The 25,106-nt window shown below is 40.0% G+C and overlaps 1 protein-coding gene across 1 annotated transcript in view; it reads right to left on the bottom strand.

The window, feature by feature from the left end:
* RORB (RAR related orphan receptor B) overlaps positions 1–25,106 on the bottom strand; it is a 183,146-nt gene that overhangs the window by 68,357 nt on the left and 89,683 nt on the right. Inside the window, exon 3 of the mRNA XM_089912634.1 lies at positions 8,700–8,866. Within this exon, the coding sequence (XP_089768760.1) occupies positions 8,700–8,866 (167 nt within the window). The remainder of the gene's footprint in view (positions 1–8,699; positions 8,867–25,106) is intronic.

Below are 25,106 nucleotides of genomic sequence, written 5' to 3'. Positions count from 1 at the left end.
CTTATCTCCGAGACATGCATTTTGGCTGTTGACTCTGGTTATTATTTGTTCATTTAGCCAATACACATTAATTAATTAATAATTAATATTATTTGTACTAGACACTGGGAAACAAATAAGATGGAGTTCGCACTCCAGTGTGTATTTAAAACCTATGAATTTAGGGTCTTCCCTGGCGGTCCAGTGGTTAAGACTCCGCGCTCCCAGTGGAGCAGGCACGGGTTTGATCCCCGGTGGGAAACTAAGATCCCACATGCCACACGGTGTGGCCAAAAAAAAAAAAGAGAAAGGAAAGAACAACAAAAGACAACCTTGGATTTAATCCTATTTAAATTCTTCCATTATAATTGTCATTTTCTATATAATAGCAGGAATAATACTTTTAGAAGACCTGTTGGTAATGAGGATAGGTAAGAAAGCTATTTAAAACCATTTTTTTAAAAGTCAGAAAGTAAACAGACTTGGGGGATACCAAATGTTTCATGTGTTACCATTTGAATGGGGAGGCTGAATTGTTCTCTGTGAACTACTTAAAGGTTAGTAAACGCTACCTTGCGTGGAACGAAATTTATAGGCACAATTCGTATGATGCTGGAAGCCACATCCTGGGTTAGAAACTTATACCTCCTCATGCCTCCTGAGCCTTGAAAAAAAATCCAGCTCCTGCTCTGGAGAGCCAGGAAATTGGTACCAAAGAACGCTGAAACAGACTCAATGGCACCTTGATGCACAGAGCATGCCCGTGCCCCACAAAGGGCAGGATTGGAGACAGAAGCATGTGCACGAGGGGGGAATCCAGCCTGAATATGGGGTGTATGGTAAGGAAGAAATGGTTGGAATTTACCTAGAGTTATAGTGTTATCACAACGCTCTCCTTATCAAAAACTTTCCAGCCCTCCAGGGTCCACAAGACAAACCCATTCTCCTCTTTGGTCTGGCTTTTTGCAGCCTGGGTCAGCCCTGTTTTCAGGTACTTACCCTATGATCCAGGGCCAAATCCATCCATCTACCTTGAAAGTCGGCCCCAAATTCCTCACTTCTCTGCCTTTTCCATGATGCTCCTCTCTCCTCCTCGACCCTGCTGAGGGCCTCTCTCTACTGTGCTCCAACTACCCACATCTGACCTATTCTTGAAGACTCAGCTCAATGCCCATCACCTCTGCAAAGCATCCCCTGCCCACTCCAATCATGGTGATTACCCTAGGCTCCTGTGTCTCTGCCGCTCATTTGGTCCTGGTGTTCTTCATTAATCCTGTTTATATGTTCACCTTTCACCTTGACTGTAAGCTCCTTAGGGATAAAACCCTCTCTTTGTGTTTCTCTCAGCGTCTCGTAGAGATTCAATAAAATGTATGGAGTCGGTTAGTGGGTGAGTGTATTGCTGCTGACTGACTGTGGCACTGGGGGACCAGATATAATTCTCACCGCCTACTCCCACCATTGCCTTTAATTCATGTTTCACTTTGATAGCTCATCTTTGGGGCATGTTGACTTATTTGCTTGCTGCTACTTAGCAGAGATGAGAGCAGGTTAAGAAAAAAATCTCTTACCTCTTTTTGCCCTTTATTTAATCATAATTGGTTCTTAGTGTAGGAACAAGGAGGTTGGACCAAAAAACTTCTCTTGATTTCCTGTTCTCCTCTAATCTGCTACCTTTCCCTTCATCCCCTATGTCAGGCATTTAATTGCCACTTTGGAGTTTTCTCCCATTGGTTTAGGTCCCTTCTTTGTCCTGTTTGGATTTCTTTTTCTCTGGTTAGGAGTATTATCACTGGAGGCAAGAGGGTGTTGATCTCTCCCCCTGGATGGCTCTCCCTTCACCCCACTCCACTGTAGGCAGCAACTATTACACACTTGTCATACCAATGTGGTACTTAGACTGTCTCTGGTATGAAAAGACATTAAGCTAGTGGGACAGAAAAGTACTTTAAAAAAAAATCCCCTAAGATTCAGGGGAAAAATGAGAGATGAAGCTTCTTAAACAAAAGATGTGTCATAAAAGAGAGAGAGCTTGATTTTATAAAAAACTGTCCCTCTTTAGCACTGGCGTTCTCAAATTAGTTCCCCAGAACATCAGGATTAGCAGCATCACCTGGGAACTTGTTAGAAATGCAAATTCTCAGACCCCACCCAAGACGTATTGACTCAGAACCTCTGATGTGGGTGTGTGGGAGGGGGTCCAGCCATCTGTGTCCTCACGGCCCTACAGGTGGCTCTGATCACACTCGTGTTTCAGAGCCACTGGTTTACAGCGTGGGTTTTCCAATCAGGAGGAGCTAGAGTTAACTGGCAGCTCTGTCACACACTGGTGGTGTGCTCTGGACAGGTTATTTAATATTCTGATGCCTCAGTTTCATCATTTGTAAAAATGGCCATAAGAACATCTACCTGATAGAAGTATTGAAGAATTTAAAGTATGCTAATTCCTGTAAAGTATTCAGCTCTGTCCTAGGCACAAAATAAGCACTCAGTGACTGTGGGCCATTACTGTATTACTTTAGTGGAGACTAGAAAGTGTTCCATACTTTAAATATCTCTGCTATTTTTCTTTATACGTTTCTCAAAACAACTTGGCTGCATGTTAAAAATCATTTGAGGAACTTTAAAAAAAATCTGATTCCCAGGAGATTTACTGCAGACCAATTTAGTAGGAAGTTTTGGATGTGAGACGAGACATTTTTATTTTATAGAAGATGCCAAGATAATTTTGATGTAATTTAGATAACATAATGCTGTTATATATTAAAATCAACATTGCCATGAAAAAGTGGTGTAAGATTAAATACAGGTAAGAATTAATCATCAGTAATGTCAGATGTCATATTCATTATTTCCATGACTCTGCCCCAATTCAATGGCAGAAAAGTACAAAGAAATGCTGAAGGTAGGTCCTACAGCAGGGTTCCCAACCTTGCCATTATTGACATTTGGGGCTGGATAATTTCTTTTTCTGGGAGCTGTTCTGTGCACTGTAAACATCCTTGGCCTCTATCCACTAGAAGCCAGTATCACCCTATAGCTGTGACAACCAAAAAGGTTTCCAAATATTGCCAACTATCTCCTGGGGACAAAATAGCCCCCAGTTGACAACTGTAGTTGTTTTAGAGTTTCAGTGTCTGGATACAAATCTAGGCTTTACTATTTAACAGCTATCTGATTAGAGCAAGGTATTTAACCCCTCTGAGTCTCGGTTTACACTCCTGCGAAATGGAGGTAATAATAGTATCCACCTCGTGAGTTCTGTTATGCTGTTTGAAAAATAAAAGAGAAAATGCATAGAAAGCACCGAGAACAGTATCTGAAGCATGGTAAATGCTATGGACTGAATGTTCGTGTCTTCCCAAATTCATATGTTGAGATCCTGTCTCTCAATATGATGGTATTAAGAGGTGGGGCCTTTGGGGGTGATTAAGTTATGAGGATGGAGCCCTCATCAATGGGATTAGTGCCATTATAAAAAATTCCCAGAGAGTTCTTTCACTCTCTTTTCACCATGTGAGGATACTATGGGAAGTTGGCAGTCTGGAACATGGAAGAGGGAACCCAATCTGATCTTAGACTTCCAGCTTCTAGAACTTCTAGAGAAACAAATTTCTGTTGTTTATCATCCACCTGGTCAATCAGTCTATGGTACTTTGTTACAGCAGCCTGAACAGAGTAAAACAATACATATTCAGTAAGTATCAGCTATCATGTATGTATATATATAGTCTTATCTTGATTCCAAACCACTCGGAAAACTCTTCTGCTAAAGTCTTTGCATAGAATTTGTGTATCCATTCATCAGTTTATCCTCTGAGTAATGAATGAGAATGACTAAATACTCATATACATCTTAGGGTCTACAGTGGGTGTAGAGGCAGAGGAGCAGGGTGTGTCGGAATCATCAGAACAGGGTTCTATTTCCACCCTTTTCTAGTGATGCACTTTTAGGGAGTGGCTTAATCTCTCAGCACCACTGTTTCCTCATTTATAAAGCAGGGAAAATAATTACTATTTCATGTATTTGTTGTAAAAATTATATTAGATAACATATGGGAGAGCATATAAGCCAGCATCTTGGTATACAGAAGGCACTTAATAAACATTTAATTCCCTTAAAATCACAGCTGGTGAGAGCATAGTAGGAAGCAAGGTGGAATCCCTATCTTCATGGCTGTGGACTTTGAATGGCATCATTTTATCTAAATTCATGAGCAGTGAAAAGGGTTTCTCCAGTCATGTTAACATTTTGTTCTGTAAAAATTGCATTTGCTTCAGGTTTCTGAGGGGTACTTAGTAAAATTAAATATATATTTTAATCTTTAATTTTGGTTTTTTTTTTTGGCCTTGCTGTGGCATGTAGGATCTTGGTTCCCCAAACAGGGATCGAACCCGCACCCCCTGCAGTTGAAGCACGGAGTCTTAACCACTGGACTGCCAGGAAAGTCCCTAAATATATATTTTCATTTAGTCAAAACTATACATTCTTCAGAAGGCTGAACGAATTAATCTACTGATGGTTTTGTAAATGCATCATTTATGCTATTGCTCAACAGCAAAATTGTAAACATCCTTGGCCTCTACCCATTAGATGCCACCATCACCCCCTAATTGTGACAACCAAAAAGTTTTCCAGATATTGTCAAATATTCCCTGGGGGATACTTATCTTGTATAATCCATTTAAGAAACTTTAGCCATTTAATATTGGTGCAGTACAGAGTAGTAATTAGTGCCTTAATCAGTAGCTAAATTATTCTGCTAACTAAGCTTGCAAACATTTTAACTTTGGTTCAAACCCATATTATAAAAACCATTTACATTTCCAAGCATTTTCTCCTCAGTGCTCTTACTTATTTTCCATTCAAGGGAAGGTTATATAGACAATATAACCTTGAGACTAGCAATACTCTTATTGGATGACATTAGTAATAGAACCCCAAATTCAAATGGCAGAAATCCTGAGCCCTGGTTGCACATTTACTAATACATTCCTAAGCTTCCTTCCAACACATCAGGTTTTAAACGTTAAGAAAATTAAAACCAAAACTTCCCAGTATCAAGTAAAATTAGATTCCTTTCATTACATGGTTATTATATTGACAAAATATGTAAGGTAGACTTTGGGGAACAAGTAATTATATTCATTAAAAATGCGGAATATTTTTCAAAAGACTTTATATTTTTAAATTAGTTTTAAGTTTACAACAAAATTGAGAGGAAGCTAGAAATTTTCCATATACAGCCTGCTCACACATATGTGTAGCCTCTCCCATTATCAACACCACTCACCAGAATGGTACATTTTTTTTTTTTTTTTAACAAGGATGAACCTATATTGACACACCACAATCACCCAAAGTCCATAGTTTACGTTAGGGTTCACTCTTCGTGTCGTATGTTCTATAGGTTTGCACAAATGCGTAATGACAGGTACTTATCATTATAATCTCATACAGAATATTTTCACTGCCCTAAAATCCTCTGTGCTCTGTGTATTCATCTCCCACACTTCCACTTCTCTCAGCAACCACTAATCTTTTTATTGTCTCCATTATCTTGCCTTTAATATTTTTTACATTAAGCAAACAATATCTAGTTCAATAGAAATCAAAGCTATTTAAGAGGTGAGATCTGAACATTAGGAAAGGCTGAAATCCAATTCCTTCTTGAATCTTGATGTTCGTTTATTCAGCAAATATGTTTGTTGAGTGCACAAACTATTCTAGTAACTTAGTTAAATACCTTACTTTATGGAACTTCCAGTACGAAAGCTCACTACGCAGGAAGAGTAAGAGATTTCCCTCATTCTCATTTAGCATCTGTTTGGTTACATTCAATGATGGGAGGTTCAGCACTTTGCAAGACAGCCAATTTCACTATTGCATTCTCCTCCTGATCAATCGATTATGATTTCCTCCATATCTGTGGTATGCCCACAAGCCTTGCTGAAATAAAAATAGGATGTCTGTGTTGTTCCATTGGAGTTATCAGTATATTATACACTATCAAAAAGTGCTATGAGGTTAGTTTGTCACTGTTTATTATCTGATGTGCACAAGATGACTGCCAGTGACACAACCTTACCTCCCTGGTCCCATGACTCTAGTCTATAATTTGTTCTAAGGTCTTGCTGTTAGAAATATGCATATATATATTTATATACATACGTATATTTATCTAGTATATTTATCTAGTATAAATACTTGTCTATATATAATTTATATTTCTCTGCCTGCTTGTCAATGTGGGGTATTTTACTTATTTCTAATCTTCTGGAAGCTTTCCAGTTCACCAGGAATCATCAAAGAAGAAACACATCTGTTATCTGCAATATATCATTCATCTGGAGACTTTCGCAATTACTTAAAGTGGCAAGCTTCACCTTGTACCCCCTATTCAGTGGTGAACTTCAATTCTGCCTTAATGACTCTTGTTCTACCTTATGGTATGAAAGTATTTCTCCTGAGTGGTGGAAGCACCAGTCTTAAAAATATGCAAAGAAATCGATACCATAAGAATGTTTCCCAAGGTATCTTAACTTGGAAGTTTACTTCCGATAAGCTCCCTCATAAGCCTATATATGATGAAGACTACTGTTATCTGGTGCCATGGGAGACAGCAATAATTTTGCATGGTGCTGAATATGCAACACCACATGATGAACTTTGATTGTTTTAATCCAGGGCACAAGGCTATAGGATGCTGCACCTGAGACCCACATCACTCTATACTCCCACGTGAGCTTCACCCATGCTAGCTCAGAGTCTTCTAGCAAAACCATTCCCACCACTCAAAAGTTTTGTCTTCCTCCATTGTGGTCATCAAGTAAAAAGAATAATTTCTTCCTTTTATAACCATCAGTGATTTTTAACCCTAGATCTCTAGGTTCTGTCATTCATTGCTATGACTTAGACTCTATCCTGTACACAGGCACCAACAACATATACCAATTTACATAAGAACCAGGCAATTCTGTCAGAAAGAATTCACATATAGTCATTAATGCTAATCCAACTCAGTTTTGCTCCAAAGTCAGCAACAGAGTTGAGTTTCTCATCTTGTATCTTCTAAGGCACATCTTTACCAAGAGACAACTTAACTACCAGAGACAGTCAATTAACTTAAAAATGTGGAAAGTCAAAAATGGTAGCATTATCTCTGTGTGCAGTCCAAGTTTGCATTAGTAGAAAGAAATTTGTCCCTGACGTATCTTACAAGGTTCTTTTCCCTCACTCACCCTGGGACATCTTACGGCACCGTACAGCCAACCAAAATCATGAATATTTTACTGCACAGAGTGAGAAACAAATGAAGAATGTAAAACCACATATACAGATCATGCAGCCAAACTAAGTGTGGATTTAGCATCCTTGAAGAACAAAAATCTTTCATTTCTAACTCAAAATTGAAAACAGGCGTTTACTCTGATCAAAAGTTAAAAGCAGAGAAGCAACCAAAGTAAACGCAACAAGCCATTCATTGTTTTCATTTTTGGGATCCTCCAGGGTCCATAGAATTAAACAGTTATAACAGCTAGCACGGATTGAGAACTTCATGTGTGCCAGGCACCACGTTAAGAGCTTTCAATACATCATTTATTGATCACAACAACTCTGGGAGGTAGGTGTTAATATTCTCGAGTTAACTGGTTAAGAAATGGAGGCACAACTGGGAGGAGGAATGGAACCTCGCAGTGGTGGCCTCAGTAAGAGCAGCATCGGCATCATCTCTGACTTCCCTGTCCTTGTTAGATATTCAAATTCTCTGGCCCACCTCAGATCTACTGAGGTGTGGTCCAGAGACTCTGAGAGTGAACATTATACCAATCTGTGTTTTAAGAAGCCCTCCAGGGCTTCCCTGGTGGCGCAGTGGTTGAGAGTCCGCCTGCCGATGCAGGGGACACGGGTTCGTGCCCCGGTCCGGGAGGATCCCACATGCCGCGGAGCAGCTGGGCCCGTGAGCCATGGCCGCTGAGCCTGCGCGTCTGGAGAGGCCCGCGTACCGCAAAAAAAAAAAAAAAAAAGCCCTCCAGTTGATTCTAATGACTGCTAAAGCCTGAGAATAAAGGCTTAGATCACCTAGTTTAATAATGGTGGATCCACATCTGTTTTGGCATTTAAGCCCATCCTCTAAATGACATACACATTATGTAGGCTTGTTCACAATGGTGAGTGATACTTAGGAGCACTTCAAGAAAGCCGTGCTTTTTACTGTCATATTAAGTTTTGCTTGTTTTGTCTATTTGAAGAAGTCCTGAAGGCCTATGTTTCCAGACCTGGTAGTTTCAGCACACGATCACTGAAAATCAGTGATGAACTGCATATTACACAAGCCTTTCCCTCTCATTTCTAAGGAGCTGACTGACACTGGGTTATCTCCTTGCTAGGGGCATTCCGGTGATCGCCATGGTGGACATACCGCCTATACCGTGGAAAATAGAGCATGTCACTGTTGTTGGGATTAAATTTCCTTAGAATGTTTTTTAGGGGTGAGACTTGGTCCACAGGAGGTCACTGACCAGTAGTACCATAAGATTTTGGTTCTAAAGCCTATCTACAATCCTCTTAATCCTCATGACATTTGATTACCTGTGATAAATCTGTGTGTCTGAATGAGAAAAGAACTGTCACTGATTTTCTCTTTCTGCCTTTTCATCATGACATTAGGCTGGGTTGGCATTTCATCATTACTATTTTTACTCAGTATCATTAGTACTTTTGCTGTGCTTCATGCTGACTGTTACTTCAGGAGTGAATGAAAGATTTAAACTCCAGTCTCCCTGAAGAAAGAAAAAAGGAACAAAGAGAAATGCATGTTTATGATGATCTCTCCCTTTGCTTCCTAGGATTAAAGGGTTACTGTATAAAACTTGGAGGTTTACCCTATTTTGTCAGAACAAAGGGTAAAATACTGAATGTGGATACAATTTAGCGAATGTAGTAGCATCTGCCCTTCCGTCTTATTTATATTTTGTTTTTTATCCTTAATACTTATCAGGTGTTCAAATTGCTATCTTAAGCACTATTAAGTGGTAAATTAAAGTTATTTTCAAACTGCTTGAAAAGCATTATCAAAATATTGCTGCTATGGAGGTCAACAAAACCCGGGGAATTTTCAGTAATAAATGTCATATCAAAGACTTAAAAGACTTCTTTTGTTACCCTATTTGAGCAATTTTTTTTTCTTGGGCTGAGATAAAATTGCCAAGTAGAAATAATTGCTACTTCGCACCACCACACTTACTAATAGATAATAACTGGATGATCTGAAGGAATCAACATTGAATTATTGTCGTATGGTTGAAAACTAAGAACTGTATACCATGGGCTGAAGAAGTTTTCAGATGAGTATGGTATGAATGTTGCGGGAATATTTCAATAAATAAAGGACAATAATATATATCTTTGACTCTGTGACAGAAATGCGTAGAGACTGAATAACCCAATTTGTCTATGCCCTTGCAGCTAATGGGTCCAAGAATAGTTAATGCTTGGAATCTAAAAATTATCTTTTGTTTGCTAAAGGCAGTTGATGGGTGATGTGTTGGAGTAGCAGCCGCCTTGGGTAGGTTTCAGAAAAGTGCTTATTCTGATTTTCTGAAGAGAGATTAAATGACTTTGCTGAGAAGTTTATATTGCTTAGGGTAAGAAAAAGACAGAATGATTAGGATACATTAAAACAGGAAAGGATTCAAATAATATTTACTCACAAAATGAATCAATGTGAAAATGAAAACACAGCTAATCATTGGATGTGTCCTGCCTTACTGGAGATTCTAGATCATAAGTTCAGAAAATAACAATAGGGCATTTTTTAAGAAAGGATCTTATGTAAATTATAGGAATATGAGAAAAACAAAATAACATTTTGTTCTTAAGCTCCCACTCCACGTATAGGAAAATAATACCAGCATGCTCTGCAGTTCATATGCAAACGAATAAACTCTTTGCAGTGGAATGAATGTTTGTGTCTCCCTAAAATTCATATGTTGAAATCCTAACCCCTGATGTGATAGTATTAGGAGGTGGGGTCTTCAGGAGGTAATTAGGTCTTGAGAGTGGAGCCCTCCTGAGTGAGATTAGTGCCCTTATAAGAAGAGACCAGAGGGCTAGCTAGCTCTTTTTTTCTACCCCGTGAAGATACAGTGAGAAGCTGGCAGTCCGCAGCCCAGAAGAGCGCCCTCACCCAATAATGCTGGTGCCTTGATCTCAAAGTCCCAGCCTCGAGAACTGTGAGAAATAAATTTCTGTTGTTTTTAAACCACTCAGGGTATGGTATTTTGTTATAGTAGCCCAAATGGACTAGGACACTCCTCTCTCCCCTTCCATTTAGCATAATGGTTGAAACAGCAGTACTCAACGTTTTTTTATTGTAGCACACTTCAGCAAGGCAAAGACCTCGCAGTGCTCTCACCTGACCTGTTCCCACTTTCTAGTGGATTTCCAATTATCTGTGAGATTACATATTGTGATGGTTGATTTCATGTGTCAACTTCCCTGGGCTAAAAGATGCCCAGACAGCCGGTAAAACATTGTGTCTGAGTGTGTTTTTGAGGGTGTTTCTGGAAGATTAGCATTTGATTTAGTAGACTAAGTAAATAGGATATGCTATCACCAATGTGAGCAGGAATCATCCAATCTGTTGGGAGCCTGAATAGAACAAAAGGCAAGTAAGGGCAAATACCCTCTCTCTTCTTGAGCTGGGACATTCATCTTCTCCCACCTCTCACAGCAGAGCTCTTGGTTTTTAGGCTTTGGATTCCAGGACTTACACCACTGGCCCTCCAGTTCTCAGGCCTTCGGCCTCAGAGTGGGAGTTATGCCATTGACTGCCCTGGTTCTCCGGCCTTTGGCCTTGGACTGAATTATACCACAGGCTTGCCTGATTCTCCAGCTTACAGATGGCACACTGTGGGACTTCTCAGACTCCATGACAGTGTGAGCCAATTCCTATAATAAATCTCCTCTTTATATATCCAATTGGTCCTGTGTCTCTGGAGAACCCTGACTAATATACATAAAGTAGCAAATTTACCATCTGATCTTAGTCTGAAATCTTATGAAAATATAGAATAATAAACTAGAGCCATCTGTAAACTACATAATAACATGTTAATTTTAGTTGCTGAATATCAACACTTTAATAACTCCTTGTAACCCACCAAGTAAGTTACTAGCGAACTTTGTCCTTAGTCTTATGTAAAAATGAAACTGTGTGGAATTGTCATTTGCCTATTACAAGCACTGTAAAAAAGGGCATGTCATGTTTATTTCAAGGCTGATCTGGAGGAATTGATGGCCCTCTCAGTGGACTGAGCATCACACTTTGAGAAATACTGGTTTGTGGCATGGGCTTTAGACCTGTACTCATGCTCTAGTCCACTTAAGAGATGCATACTTGGTCAAGATGATACACCTGTCTGCATCTAAGTTTCCCCATATATCAAACGAGTGTGATGATTCCTCATAGTGTTGCTGAAAGAATAAAATGAAATTCCGTTGTATGGTAATTGGCCCATGCTTGGCACATAAAAAGTGGTCAGCAAATGGTGGTCATTATGAAGCATGACAACTGCCTATCGCATAGCTGAGGTTGCTGCCCCTGAGCCAGAAAAGAGCCACAAACCCAGGCATGCTGTGTACCTGCATTGTCCTCATTACTAGAGGTTGAGAGTCCTCCCAGAGACCCACATATATGTTTTGGGGCTCAGTACTGAAACTCTTATGACTTGGCACATATGTCAAGAAGAGCTGTCCCACAGAGCATGCATTCTTACTTGCACAAGGGACCTCATCTCCCAAGCTAGTTCTCACTTATTCCCTATGATTCTGTGACAGGGGAAATTACACCTACCAATTAATTCAGCAATAAATTCTTATCAAATGCACACTCACTGCCCGGGCCACTGCTCATTTACACTCATAGTTATCCAGCTAACAAGTTGCCTGTTATTTCGGGAGATCGTTATAAACATTGTCATTTTTATACTAATTATAACAGCGATAATAATCATAAATAATAATACTTTATATGACACATTTTTATGTACATTACCATGCACAGTTTAAAATTTGAAAATGTTCACCATTTATAAATGAAACCAATTTACATAGTGAAGAATTTCTTAATAAAACAGAAGGAAAGGTATTAAATAACCAGATACAAGGAAAGGAATTGCTGGCTAAACACTGGGGTTTTTCAGGGAAAAAAAAAAGGTGCTATGTAATTCAAGCATCATTAATTTTTTTTCCACCCTGCATGTCTGGTTCAGTTCAGAAAAAATGGCTTAGAGACGTAACAGTCTGCTAGTAAGGTCAGTCGCAAAGGATAGACCACCACTTGGCATGATCTGTATCCTGTCATCATTAGTGCTTTAGAACCAAATGCTGCATCAAACCTTTCTTAAGCACCACTCCACAAATTCTCTTCGCACCACAAGAACTTCCACCTGTGCTGTTTTTATTTAATATAATATGCAGTGCCAAAAGGCATCATTCATACATCTTTAAAAAATAGCCTTTGAAACAATACAAAATTCATTCATTTAGGCAGCTCTTTGAAAAATTATTGAGTGCTTAATATGTGCTGGATCCAGAAACTCGATAAATAGTTTATATAACAAGTTTTACACTTTATGATTTTTATCTGAGGAAAAAGTACAAAATCTCAACCAAAAAGCCATAGTGTAAGACATTTTAGTCTGTCTGGGGGGACAGTGGGTGAAGGCTGCTCTCCAGGGCTTGTGAAGCTTCCTCTAAGCACATGGAGGGTAGTGGTGCTGATGGAGGGCCAGGATGGAAGTTGGATGCCCTGTGATGGGCTAGCTGGACCTCTGGCCTCAGCATGATGGAGAGCGGGAATAGTTGGTGCTGGGGTGGCCAGCAGACAGTTCTGCTGACCATGAGCTAAGTTCAAGATCTAGTCTTGCTTTTAAGACGAGAATATGGTTCTTCCTTGTCACTGTGCCAAGACTGGAGGGTTACTTTGCTTGTTCTGCACATTTATACCAGAAGTATAGTTTTCTAGTGGCTATAGTCTAGGCTGAGAGAGAAGAAAACTAATTCATTCCCATTCACCCACCAAACTATAACAGGTTATTAGGAGTTTGGAAGGAAAGTGCCTGCATAACTACAATTCCTTTCTTCTTTTGCTCTTAATCAGAATGTTTCTAAAGACAGGTGGGCAAATAGGATTGCTAGCAATGTCACATGGTATTAAGACCTTCTTCTACAATGAAAATTTTGGAAATCTCATAGGAAGCTTTATTGTAAGAACTGAGATACTTGGAGTTGAGTGCTACTTTCTTTTAAAGGTACAAATTTAGTATGAGTGCCCTCAAGGGAAAACAAACATTTTATCCACATATGTTAGAACTTGTATATGTATAAAATATCTCTGGCATGATAAACAAGAAACTGGTAATATAATACTGTTTATCTCTAAGGAGATGATTAGAGGTGAGAAGGGGACATTTAACTGAATACTTTTTGAACCATTAAAGTATTGTATATGTATTATTCAAATATTCTCTATGCAAAATTAAATTAAATTTTAAAAAAAAGTTGTTAAAATTTTCCCAAAGAAACATTACTTTTAGCGGATATGTAACACTTCCTCAAGTGGTTTGCCTTAATATATTCAATTTCATCATAAGTGTATATTTAAGTTGTTTCTAACATTCTTTTCTCTATTATAAAATGCACATCTGTTTACTTCTCTTAGATTCCTACAAAAGATATAGCTAAGAAAAAGGGTGTAATTATTTTAAAGGTTCTTCGAGACACTGACATGTTATGAGCATGCCTATCTCATTATACTCTTTCTGACACTGATTATTATTATTTTCTCAAAATAGCAAAAGCTAAGTAAAAAATGGCCTCTTGATACCTCTATGTTATAATACAATAACATACTTAAACCACATTGGCTTCTACCTGCCACTTAACATGAATTTTTAGCCCTTATTTGTTTTGTATCTGCAGAATGAAAATTACCAAAAGCATTACTCTAAGAAAATTATAATTTTGAAGGGAAATCTGCTCAACCCTAGGTAGAAATAGTCTTTAGGGTTTCCCGTGATTTTGGTAAAATCTGCACTATTTTAATTCTGTACTGGATGGACGATAGAGTTACGGTCAATGCAGAAGATATTTTATATAAAATAGGATTTGTACTTCAATATAAGACTTCAGGCTTCCCTAGTGGTGCAGTGGTTAAGAATCCACCTGCCAATGCAGGGGACACGGGTTCAAGCCCTGGTTCGGGAAGATCCCATATGCTGCAGAGCAGCTAAGCCCGTGTGCCACAACTACCGAGCCTGCGCTCTAGAGCCCACGAGCCACAACTGCTGAGCCTGCATGCCACAACTACTGAAGCCCACGCACCTAGAGCCCATGCTCTGCAACAAAAGAAGCCACCACAATGAGAAGCCCGCGCACCGCAATGCAGAGTAGTCCCCGCTCGCAGCAACTAGAGAAAGCCCGTACGCAGCAACGAAGACCCAACACAGCCAATATATAAATAAATAAATAAATAAATTTATATTAAAAATGATTTCAATTTATTAATGTTTCTAGTTCTGAAATTCATCTTAAAAATCTTTTACTATCTTGATATCTGACTCTATTTCAGTAAGAAAACTGTACCAAAGCCAGCATAAGACCCTCAACTCGGTTCACTTCATATTGCACCAAATGACAGGTCTGGGACCAGCGGTGGCTCAGAGGATTACCTGAAATGGTGACTACAGATGACAGGCCATGTGGCCCATTAGTGATCCGAGGGATACCCACTGCCCTCAGAAGGGACTTTGTGAAGGTTTCTACATCCTAAGTTTCAGCACTGTGGCCAAAGCATCTCAGTGGTGAAATTAAGGTTTCCTTTTATTCACTTTGAATATGACCTTCACCTATAGATGAACAGACAGTTGTTCTCATAATTTGACTAAAGACAACAAGTCTGAAACTATCTCATTTCTGATCTGCCCTGAATCTGAAATTTCCCCTTTGATCATTTACTCCTTTAAGACACTGCTATCTTTAAGGAATTACTTTTAAGAATAAAACCATCTCTAGGGGACCACTGCTCTTCTGAATGTGAGTTAGTTGTTCAGAGGTCAGAAGTTTAGCAAAGCTGTAATAAGTGAAGGAGACATGGGATGGGTAAGTTTTAATGGAGAAGGGGAGAGGGATATGTCTAGAGCTGCCCTGAGTGCCATTACTGGAAAGCAGTCTTTTTGAAGCAGTGGCAAAGTGTTGGCTATCTTAGGAGATGACATAAGACCAGGCAGAAGATGGCAGGATAAGAAGGGAAGTTAGAAATTTGCTAAAGAAAATGTTCAACCCCTCCACAATTTGTCTGGGGCTGGTCCTTGTCCTTAGTTGGTTCAAAGCAGTTCTATAGCTAGCTGTTTCTAAAATAGCTTGGGTTTCTGGGGTGTTTGAAGTTTACCCCATGGTCTGGCTCAGTCGTTAGGACCCAAGATGAAGATCAGATATGATGCAGAGCCAGAGCATGGAGACAAAGTCCTGGCTCTGCTACAACTCAGCCTAATGACCTTGGGCATGTCATTGAATCTTAATCCTCAGCATAGTTAGTTATAGTACTTATAAAACAACTGGCAGTGAATTGTTACTTAAGTGAAATCATATATTTTAAAGTGTATTAAAAATGCTAAAATCCTCTGGAACTACAGAATGAGTATTATTGTTAGTTTCACTATTATTATTAATAATTTGCTAAGATTTTGCAAACTTCAGGGGCAGAGGGAAAGAGATGGAAGATAGGTTCATAATGTTAGACAATGGGTTGTTTTTATTTTTTCTTTCAATAATATGTTATGTATATGTCACCACAATTATTTTTAATAAATTTATTGATTTATTTTTGGCTGCATTGGGTCTGTGCTGCTGCACACGGGCTTTCTCTAGTTGTGGTGAGTGAGGGCTACTCTTCGTTGCGGTGCACGGGCTTTTCAATGCATTGCGGTGGCTTCTCTTGTTGTGGAGCATGGGCTCTAGGCATGCAGGCTTCAGTAGTTGTGGCACGCGGGCTCAGTAGTTGTGGCTCATGGGCTCTAGAGCACAGGCTCAGTAGTTGTGATACACGGGCTAAGTTGCTCCGTGGCATGTGGGATCTTCCCGGACCAGGGATCGAACTCATGTCCCCTGCACTGGCAGGCGGATTCTTAACCACTGTGCCACCAGGGAAGTCCCAATAACATATTATTTTTAAGTGTAAAATTCTGTGGCATTAAGTACATTTACCTTGTTCTGGAACCATCACCACCATTCATCTCTAGAACTTTTTCTTTTTCCCACACTGAAGCTCTGTACCCATTAAACACTAACTCCCCATTCCTCCCTCCCTCTAGTCTCTGGAAATCATTCTCTTTATCTCCATAAATTTTACCCAGCAATCCCACTACTGGTGATATACCCTGAGAAAACCATAATTCAAAAAGAGACATGTATTACAATGTTCATTGCAACACTATTTACAATAGCCAGGACATGGAACCAACCTAAATGTCCATCGACAGATGAATGGATAAAGAAGATATGGCATGTATATACAATAGAATATTACTCAGCCATAAAAAGAAATGAAATTGAGTTATTTGTAGTGAGGTAGATGGACCTAGAGTCTGTCAGACAGAGTGAAGTAAGTCAGAAAGAGAAAAACAAATACCCTATGCTAACACATATATGTGGAATCTAAAAAAAATAAATAAATGGTACTGATGAACCTAGTGGCAGGGCAGGAATAAAGACGTAGACATAGAGAATGGACTTGAGGACACGGTGGGGAAGGGGGAAGCTGGGGCGAAGTGAGAGGAGCATCGACATATATACACTACCGAACGTAAAATAGATAGCTAGTGGGAAGCAGCCGCATAGCACAGGGAGACCAGCTTGGGGCTTTGCGATGACCTAGAGGGGTGGGATAGGGAGGGTGGGAGGGAGGCTCAAGGGGGAGGGGATATGCAGATATATGTATGCATATGGGTGATTTGCTTTGTTGTACAACAGAAACTAACACAGTATTGTGAAGCAATTAGACTCCAATAAAGATCTATTTAAAACAATTGACAACCTTATACAAGTAGAATCATACACCATTTGTCCTTTTGTGACTGGCTTATTTCACTCAGCAAAATGTTTTCAAGATCCATTCATGCTGTAGCATGTGTCAGAATTTCCTTCTTTTTTTATTTTTATTTTTTTCTGTATGCGGGCCTCTCACTGTTGTGGCCTCTCCCGTTGTGGAGCACAGGCTCTGGACGCGCAGGCTCAGCGGCCATGGCTCACGGGTCCAGCCGCTCCGCGGCCTGTGGGATCCTCCCGGACCGGGGCACGAACCTGTGTCCCCTGCATCGGCAGGCGGACTCTCAATCACTGCGCCACCAGGGAAGCCCTCCTTCTTTTTTTAAAGTTGAATATATTCCACTGTATGTATATACCACACTTTGTTTATCCATTCATCCATAGATGGACACTTGCATTGTTTCCACATTTTGCCTATTGTGAATAATGCTACAATGAACATGGGGTATATTGTTTTAATTTTTAAAAATTTCATTTGTACATGGCAAAAGCAAATCCATGTTTTTGACCTTGGAGGCCATTTAATAAATAGTTGGCATTTCAATTCATGGCATTTTTGTGTCTGATAGAAAGGATGCTTAGAGTTGGGAGGGAGGCCAGCGCTTTGCTATATACAACAAAAACAAGCCTGTTCTCACTTGGTTTTGCAGGGATATGTTGAAGAAGTGCAGCCCAGTTAGAAAGTATATCGTATTGGTATGTGGGCCTGACATGTAGTCCTCTGTGGCTTAAGGAGATTCAATCATCATCTTTTTCTCTGAACTGCAGATGGAGAGTGGGCTGTCATTGCATTCAAAGGGAGATATTTGGCAGGTTTGCCCAATGTTGGAGGACAAGCAGAGAAGAAAGATTATCTCCTAGCAGTTAGTCTTCCAAGAACCACAGATTTTGGAGCCTTACAGGGCTTTTGGAGATCACTAACCTACCACACTCTCCTCTAACCCAGGATCCCAATTGATTGATAGGCAATTAATAGTCCAAGAAACTGAAGTTAAGTTCTAAATCAGCACAGTCCAGTAAAAATATAATGCAAACCACACGTGTGACTTAACGTTTTTCTAGTAGCCCCATTGAAAAAGTAACAAGAAACAGGTGAAAACTACTTCAATAAATGTTGTATTTAACCTAATATGTCCCCAATATTATCATACGTAATCAACATAAAAATTACTAATGAGATATTTAACCTTTTTATCCATAGTAAATCTTTGAACGCCTATGTGTCAATTTGGATGTCAAATTTTCAATGGTTCAAGTAAAATATAGTCCTGCCAAAACTATATAGCTGTGATTAATGGAAAAATATTTTACACTGCTTTAATATTTAAACTTAAATTATAATGAATAAAAATTAAATATTCCGTTTGTTAGGTTCATAATTCTAGTGCTTACCAGCCACATGCAGTGGCTACTGTATTGGACAGTGCAGTTCTAGGTAATACTTTTCCATTATAGAATCAGGCTTGATATTTGTAGTTCTGTAATTAACCTGGTACCTGGCATATAGGAGGTACTCAGTAAATGTGTGTTGACTAAACTGAGACAGATCTGAGTACTCTAATTTATTAGTCAAGTACATTTTGCATGCCAGTTACCCTCCTGGTATTACTCCTACTTCTTTTTTTTTTGCGGTGCGCGGGCCTCTCACTGTTGTGGCCGCTCACGTTGCGGAGCACAGGCTCCGGACGTGCAGGCTCAGCGGCCATGGCTCACGGGCCCAGCCGCTCCGCGGCATGTGGGATCTTCCCGGACCGGGGCACGAACCCGTGTCCCCCGCATCGGCAGGCAGACTCTCAACCACTGCGCCACCAGGGAAGCCCTACTCCTACTTCTTATAGACCAGTGGTTTTCAAAAGTGTGGACCCATGACTGGAGCATCTGTCATCACCTGGAACTTGTTAGAAATGCAAATCTGAGGGACCCTTCGTAGATCTACTGAGTCAGAAACCCTGGGGGTAAGGCCCAGCAAACTGCATTTTAACAAGCTCTCCAAGTGATTCTGACGCATGCTGAAGTTTGAAAACTAACGCTATGGGGTCTAAAGGAATCCCATTTTCCTCAGCTTTTCCTTGGGTTGCGGGGGATGCTAAGAGGGCAAGAGTTTCTAATTTTACTTTGTGACCGCCTGGAGGGGTGGGATAGGGAGGGTGGGAGGAAGGGAGATGCAAGAGGGAAGAGATATGGGAACATATGAATATGTATAACTGATTCACTTTGTTATAAAGTAGAAACTAACACACCATTGTAAAGCAATTCTACCCCAATAAACATGTTTAAAAAAAAAAGAGTTTCTAATTTTATAGTGCTGTCCAGTAGAACGTTCTGTGACAATGGAAATATTCTATATCCGTACCGTACAATATGGGCTTGAAATGTGATTAATGCAAATAAGGAATTAAGATTTAAATTCTCTTTAGTTACCTTACCTTTAAATGCACACAGCCACATGTGGTTATCTCACACGCCTCTCTTACAAACAGGCATGGGGCTCTGTAACTGTGCAGGGACTGTTGATCCGAATCTGGAGCGAGCTCAGCATTAACCTGGAGGTAGAATCTGATAGGCGACAGTCCTGTCTTCTCCAGGGCTACTCTCTCAGAACAGAGAGGAGACGGATTCACTGAACCGCTGTGTGCTTTAAGCCCAGGATTAGGGTAATTGAAACAACCTGTAGCCTACTGCCTGCTCAAGACCCAGGGACTTACTTTTCCAGGTCAGAAGTAGAACCATGAATTCTGACAAGCAGGCCATGACACACAATAATCATATTTTGCAATTAACAACTGCACAAGCTGTTCTCTTGCTTTGGCCCCTGAGTTATCATTACTGACAGTCTATTAATTTTTTAATGGTGCAGGCTATCTGGCTGTGCTTATCGTGACCTTTTTGGTTTGTTAGTTCTCTTTTCTGAAAAATGCTTTCTGGAACTGACAAATGTCTCTACTTTTGTCCTGGATCCTTTCTCTTTCCACAGTTCTTGAGCAAATTACTATGATTTCCTTGTACTTTAAAAGTACAGAGGTTTTCCATAATGACACAGAGAAAAAGAAAATGACTGGGTTTCAAGGTACGAGGTGGAAAAACTCAGTGTCATGACTCCTATTACGTAAAATGAGAGTGGATAAGAAGAAAAGTGACTTGCATTTTTTGTTCTGGTCATTACACCTTACTTAAAGCAACTCAGAACCCATGTTTCCCTGGACATGAATCATCTTTGATCATGTGATTGAAATGGGCTCTGTGGAGGTGGGATGTGGCACCTGATGAAATTTACCTGGCAAAACAGAGGGACAGCACAGCCCAGTGGTCCCCATCAGAACATGCTTTGTAATTTAGGTGCACCAAGAACGTAAGTGTGACCTTAAAACAACCCCAGGTGCTAAACCTGATCCCCATCTGCTTACTCTTCCCATAGAGAGGAGACTTACTTTGTACGTAGTTGTAAATGCTAGGACTTATATAATGACCATGCCATTTTTATTTGTAAGTGGAACCAAAAAACAACACATTATGCACAGAGGGTACCACATAAACTGGTAAACTGGCAAAAAAAAATTCTGACTTTGATGAAAGGAAAGTGGTAGAAAGCTGTTTTCAATATGTCTACCTGAAACCTTTCCAAACAATATTCCCTCTCTACCTCATCCATCTAACGCTTTAATTGACAGACAGTAAAGTCTGCTGGGAAAATAATGGTCTCTTAAATACCTGAGAATGAAAAGCAAATTAAGTTAGCACAGTGTAAAAGGCAAGTAATTACATAATGTCAATCCCGTTTTATACTGTTTAATCTTAAACAGCATATAAAGAAAGAGTATGTTTAGAAGAGAAAAAATAAAACTACCTCTTTAGATGACTAATGCCCTGCTTATTTTGGTGAGCAATGAATGGGCTTCAGGGCAGCTTTTTCAAATGAGAGGCTGCCTGCACCCAAGGCTTCTCTTTCTCCAGCCTGTCCTCATTTGCACCAACCCATGACAGGGTGACCATCAGTATGAGCCAGGGATTGTTTTTTGGTTCACAGGTGTGTTTCTAAATAGGAAAACAGCCTGACTACATATGGAACAGAACAGAGTCCCAGAGAACCTTGTGTTGCTGGGAGAATGACCCAGCTGGTGAAGGTTCCTCAGCCTCTGGCTGTACCCAAGGCTGGCTTTGTGGCTTTAGGCTGGTTTTTATTCTTAGTACCTGGGTTTTATCAGCTACCAAAAAGGAACAGTCTCAGAGACTGGTGTGTAGAATAACCAATAGCAATGACAGGGAAGCCTCATAAATAAAAGGGCAGGACATCCTGGTATTGAGAAGGATGAAGGGAAGCTGAGAGGCTAAGTGGCACTTGGGGGATCGATGGACCAGCTTCCCTCAATCTCCAAGTCCTCCATCCCTCTCTCCCTTTCTTCCTTATTTCTTTTCTTCCTTCCTCCCTCCCTGTTTCTTGCCTTTTCTTCCTTTCTTTCCAAATGGAAATGCTAGTATTTTGTACATATGTGTGTGTATGTGTGCATGTTCGTGTTCTTTGCAAAAACTTCACAGAATGCAGAGACGTAAAGAAGAAAGTAAAGATGCAAGTAATTCTATTTCGCAGAGAAAAAACACTATTAAATACTTAGTGCATTTTTTATGGACTTTTTCCTGACATTTTCCCAGTTCTCTGTTTCTCTAGTATGTGGGTATAACAACATGATATTATATGTGTGTGTGTATATATATATATATATTTGTATTAAATACACCAAATCAATATACATACTATGTGTTGATTGTATATATAATTTCCATGATACTTTACACTCAGAGGGCTTCCCTGGTGGTGCAGTGGTTGAGAGTCCGCCTGCCAATGCAGAGGACACAGGTTCGATCCCTGGTCTGGGAAGATCCCACATGCTGCGGAGTGGCTGGGCCCGTGAGCCATGGCCGCTGAGCCTGCACGTCCGGAGCCTGTGCTCCGCAACGGGAGAGGCTACAACAGTGAGAGGCCTGCGTACCGCAAAAAAAAAAATATATATATACACTCAGATATCCCTATTTTTTTTCTGTGAGAATTAATAGTTTCATATTTTGTTCACCTCAAGTAGATTTTCCCCTAGATTATCTCTATTTTTGAATATTCCTTAAGGAGCAGACAAATAAGGGTCATGGTCCTTTTGTTTGTAGATTCTTGGCGGCTTAATTGAAATAACACTCAAGAACTTAGAAATAAGGGTTGAAATATCAGAAGAGTGTGCTGACAGCTCTGGATCCTCAGATGTGACGGGCAAATGCTATGTGATGTACACAAATGTACAACTGGTGTAAAAGTCTCATTCATGCAAAAGGTAGAGAGTGGAAATTAGGGTCCATCAGACACAATGTTCCTTACTTCAATGTATTGTTATTACACCAAGTAAACTTTATCCTTTTAAAAACATACTAAAGCCTCACATATCCAGAATTTTATAGCTTGAGCCTTTGCAAATTCCCCTAAAGTGCTGGGTTACTCTTTCAAGCACCATGATTTTTCTACTGGAGACTCTTTGCATGGAGAACTTTCTAAAATACGTTACATAATTTTCATTTTCCTTTCTTTCTTTTTTTTTTCCTGCCGTGCCGCACGTCTTGTGGGATCTTAGTTCCCCAACCAGGGATTAAACCCAGGCCCTCGGCAGTGAGAGCGTGGAGTCCTAACCACTGAACCGCCAGGGAATTTCCTTCATTTTTCTTTAAAATAGTGTTCTGAACATGATGTAACTTTCTGTGAAGACTCAGCTCCCTTTTAAGGGTCCATTGCACTGGTGGAACATTTCAAGGCCCAGGTCTTACAAGGTGCATGGAAATGTTGTATCTACACAAAAATGGCTCCAAAGGGCTGTGCTTTCTGAGCTCTGTGTCTTCTATTTAATACATCTCTATTGCTCTTTTGGCTGGATCAGTGCATTTTCCTGTAGGAACAGCATTGACTGCCCTGCCCCTTCACTCCTTCTGTGGAGGACTTGGAAATCAGATAACCAAACTTGCTGGAATTGTGTGTACAGTAGAATAAAATAGATAAATAAAAATACGCTCAGAATTAGGCTTATCCTGGTTCCACATGGAAGAATTATGAGCTTTAGTAATAAACTTGGTCACCTATTTTGATTATTTGGAGATTCTTTTAATTAAAAAAAATTGAGTCATAGTTATGTGCCTAAAACATGCACTCTATAAACATGTGTTGGATTGGATTAAGCTAAATTTCTGATGTATATCAGGGAAAATGACATTGCCAGATAGTTGAGTTATGGATGGACAAAGGGCTATACTTGGTCACTGTAAGAAGCTGGGTGGACCTTTAAAGGTACCAGAGATAGAAAACTGCTGTGACTGTCGTCAGTTCAAGAAACAGCCTACAGACACAAGGGAAACCTTCCTCAGGTTCAGCAAGCACCTCACAGACTTGTCACTACAGCATCCCCCAGTTTCCTCTCTCTCTTCACCCCTGAATTGTGTATTTTGGAACATCCTTGATAGTCTTGCAGTGCCTCCCGTCATCCCTTGCAGGTTTCGAGACGTTCCTGACCATTACTATCCAGCCTTGGTCTGGTTTCTCAGATTACAAACAGGTAGTATCTTCTTTCCCCCTTGGGGCCCTCCCCTTTCACACTTTCACTAGCCCTTAAGTCACCTATCCCTAGGAAATTTGTTCAGGCAATGAGTAGTGAAAGACGAACGTTTTCTAGACACCTTTGGTTGTTTCTTACTCTCCAATTCTACAAATTCTACTGTAATGTCACAGGGATACTCCAAAGATCCTGGGGGTTGGAGGTGGCCACAGTGTGGGGACCTCCTAGGACAGGGCTTCCTAAGCTTTAATGTTCACACAAATCACGTTTTAAAATGCAGATTCTGGTTCAGTAGGTCTGGGATGGGGCTTGAGAGTCTGCATTTCTAATCACTTCTACTCTAGGTACTATACTCTCTCTAGCAAGAAAATGAATCCTTGCCCTATCATTCCTCAAGTTTTGCATTCCTACTCTTTATTTTCCAGGGATGTGTGAACGCTGAAGCAGGAGATGGAAGGGTCCAGGGAAAGTGAATATATGGCTATGGTCACTTTCTGAACTATCAAAATCTGGGCCATTGTAGATAGTAATCCACTTCCTATTTTCCAAAACCAAACAGAAGACAAACCTAAAAAATGATACACTGTCAAAAGAAAAAAATCGACTATCATCTTACATCTCACACACACACACACACACACACACACACACTCTCTCTCTCTAAGCATTAGAAATGATGAGAAACATATTTGCTTAAATACAGGAGTTAGGGTCTCTTCTACATTAATAAATGAAATGTACTTAATCTATCTACTGGAATTCTGTGATGTAAACAATTTAATATGAATACATTTGGCTTCCAGCTGTCAGTGAATTTTGGTAAATCCAGCTTTGAGAAAAACATGCTTTATATGAAAAACACTTTAAAATTCCATGAGAGCAACTATTTATTATCTCAACCATCACACTTTTGGGCAGTAAAATGAATAATCAGACTAGCCGTCAAGAATTTATGATCTAAGTCCATTTAGTATCAGCAATCCACATTAAATTAGAATTTTAGGGCTTGATTTTACATTATTTGCCATAAACCTGAAGTTTCATTTTCTTTGTAACTAGAGTGTGTATAATTTTTGTGTTCTCTTAAAACATTTTTAAAGCTAAGGGACTTCTTCATCTTAAAGAGAAAATTAATAAGAAGGGCGTGGGGACTTCCCTGGTGGTCCAGTGGTCAAGACTCCATGCTCCCAATGCAGGGGGCCCAGGTTCGATCCTTGGTCAGGGAACTAGATCCCACATGCATGCCGCAACAAAGGAGCCCGCCCGTCGCAACTAAGGAGCTGGCGAGTTGCCACTAAGGAGCCCGCCTGCCGCAACTAAGACCTGGCACAACCAAATAAAATTAAATAAATAAATAAATATTAAAACAAAAAGAAGGGCATGACGTTTTGCCTGTTCAATAAACGTTGACACACAATGGAAAGCCATTTATTCACATG

The sequence above is a fragment of the Delphinapterus leucas genome, chromosome 6 (assembly GCF_059928025.1).
Source record: "Delphinapterus leucas isolate spDelLeu-1000000601 "Yukka" chromosome 6, BTC_Dleu_Yukka2, whole genome shotgun sequence".
NCBI lineage: Eukaryota > Metazoa > Chordata > Mammalia > Artiodactyla > Monodontidae > Delphinapterus > Delphinapterus leucas.
Note: the sequence above shows the minus strand (reverse complement) of the source record. Positions and strands in the feature narration are given on the sequence as shown.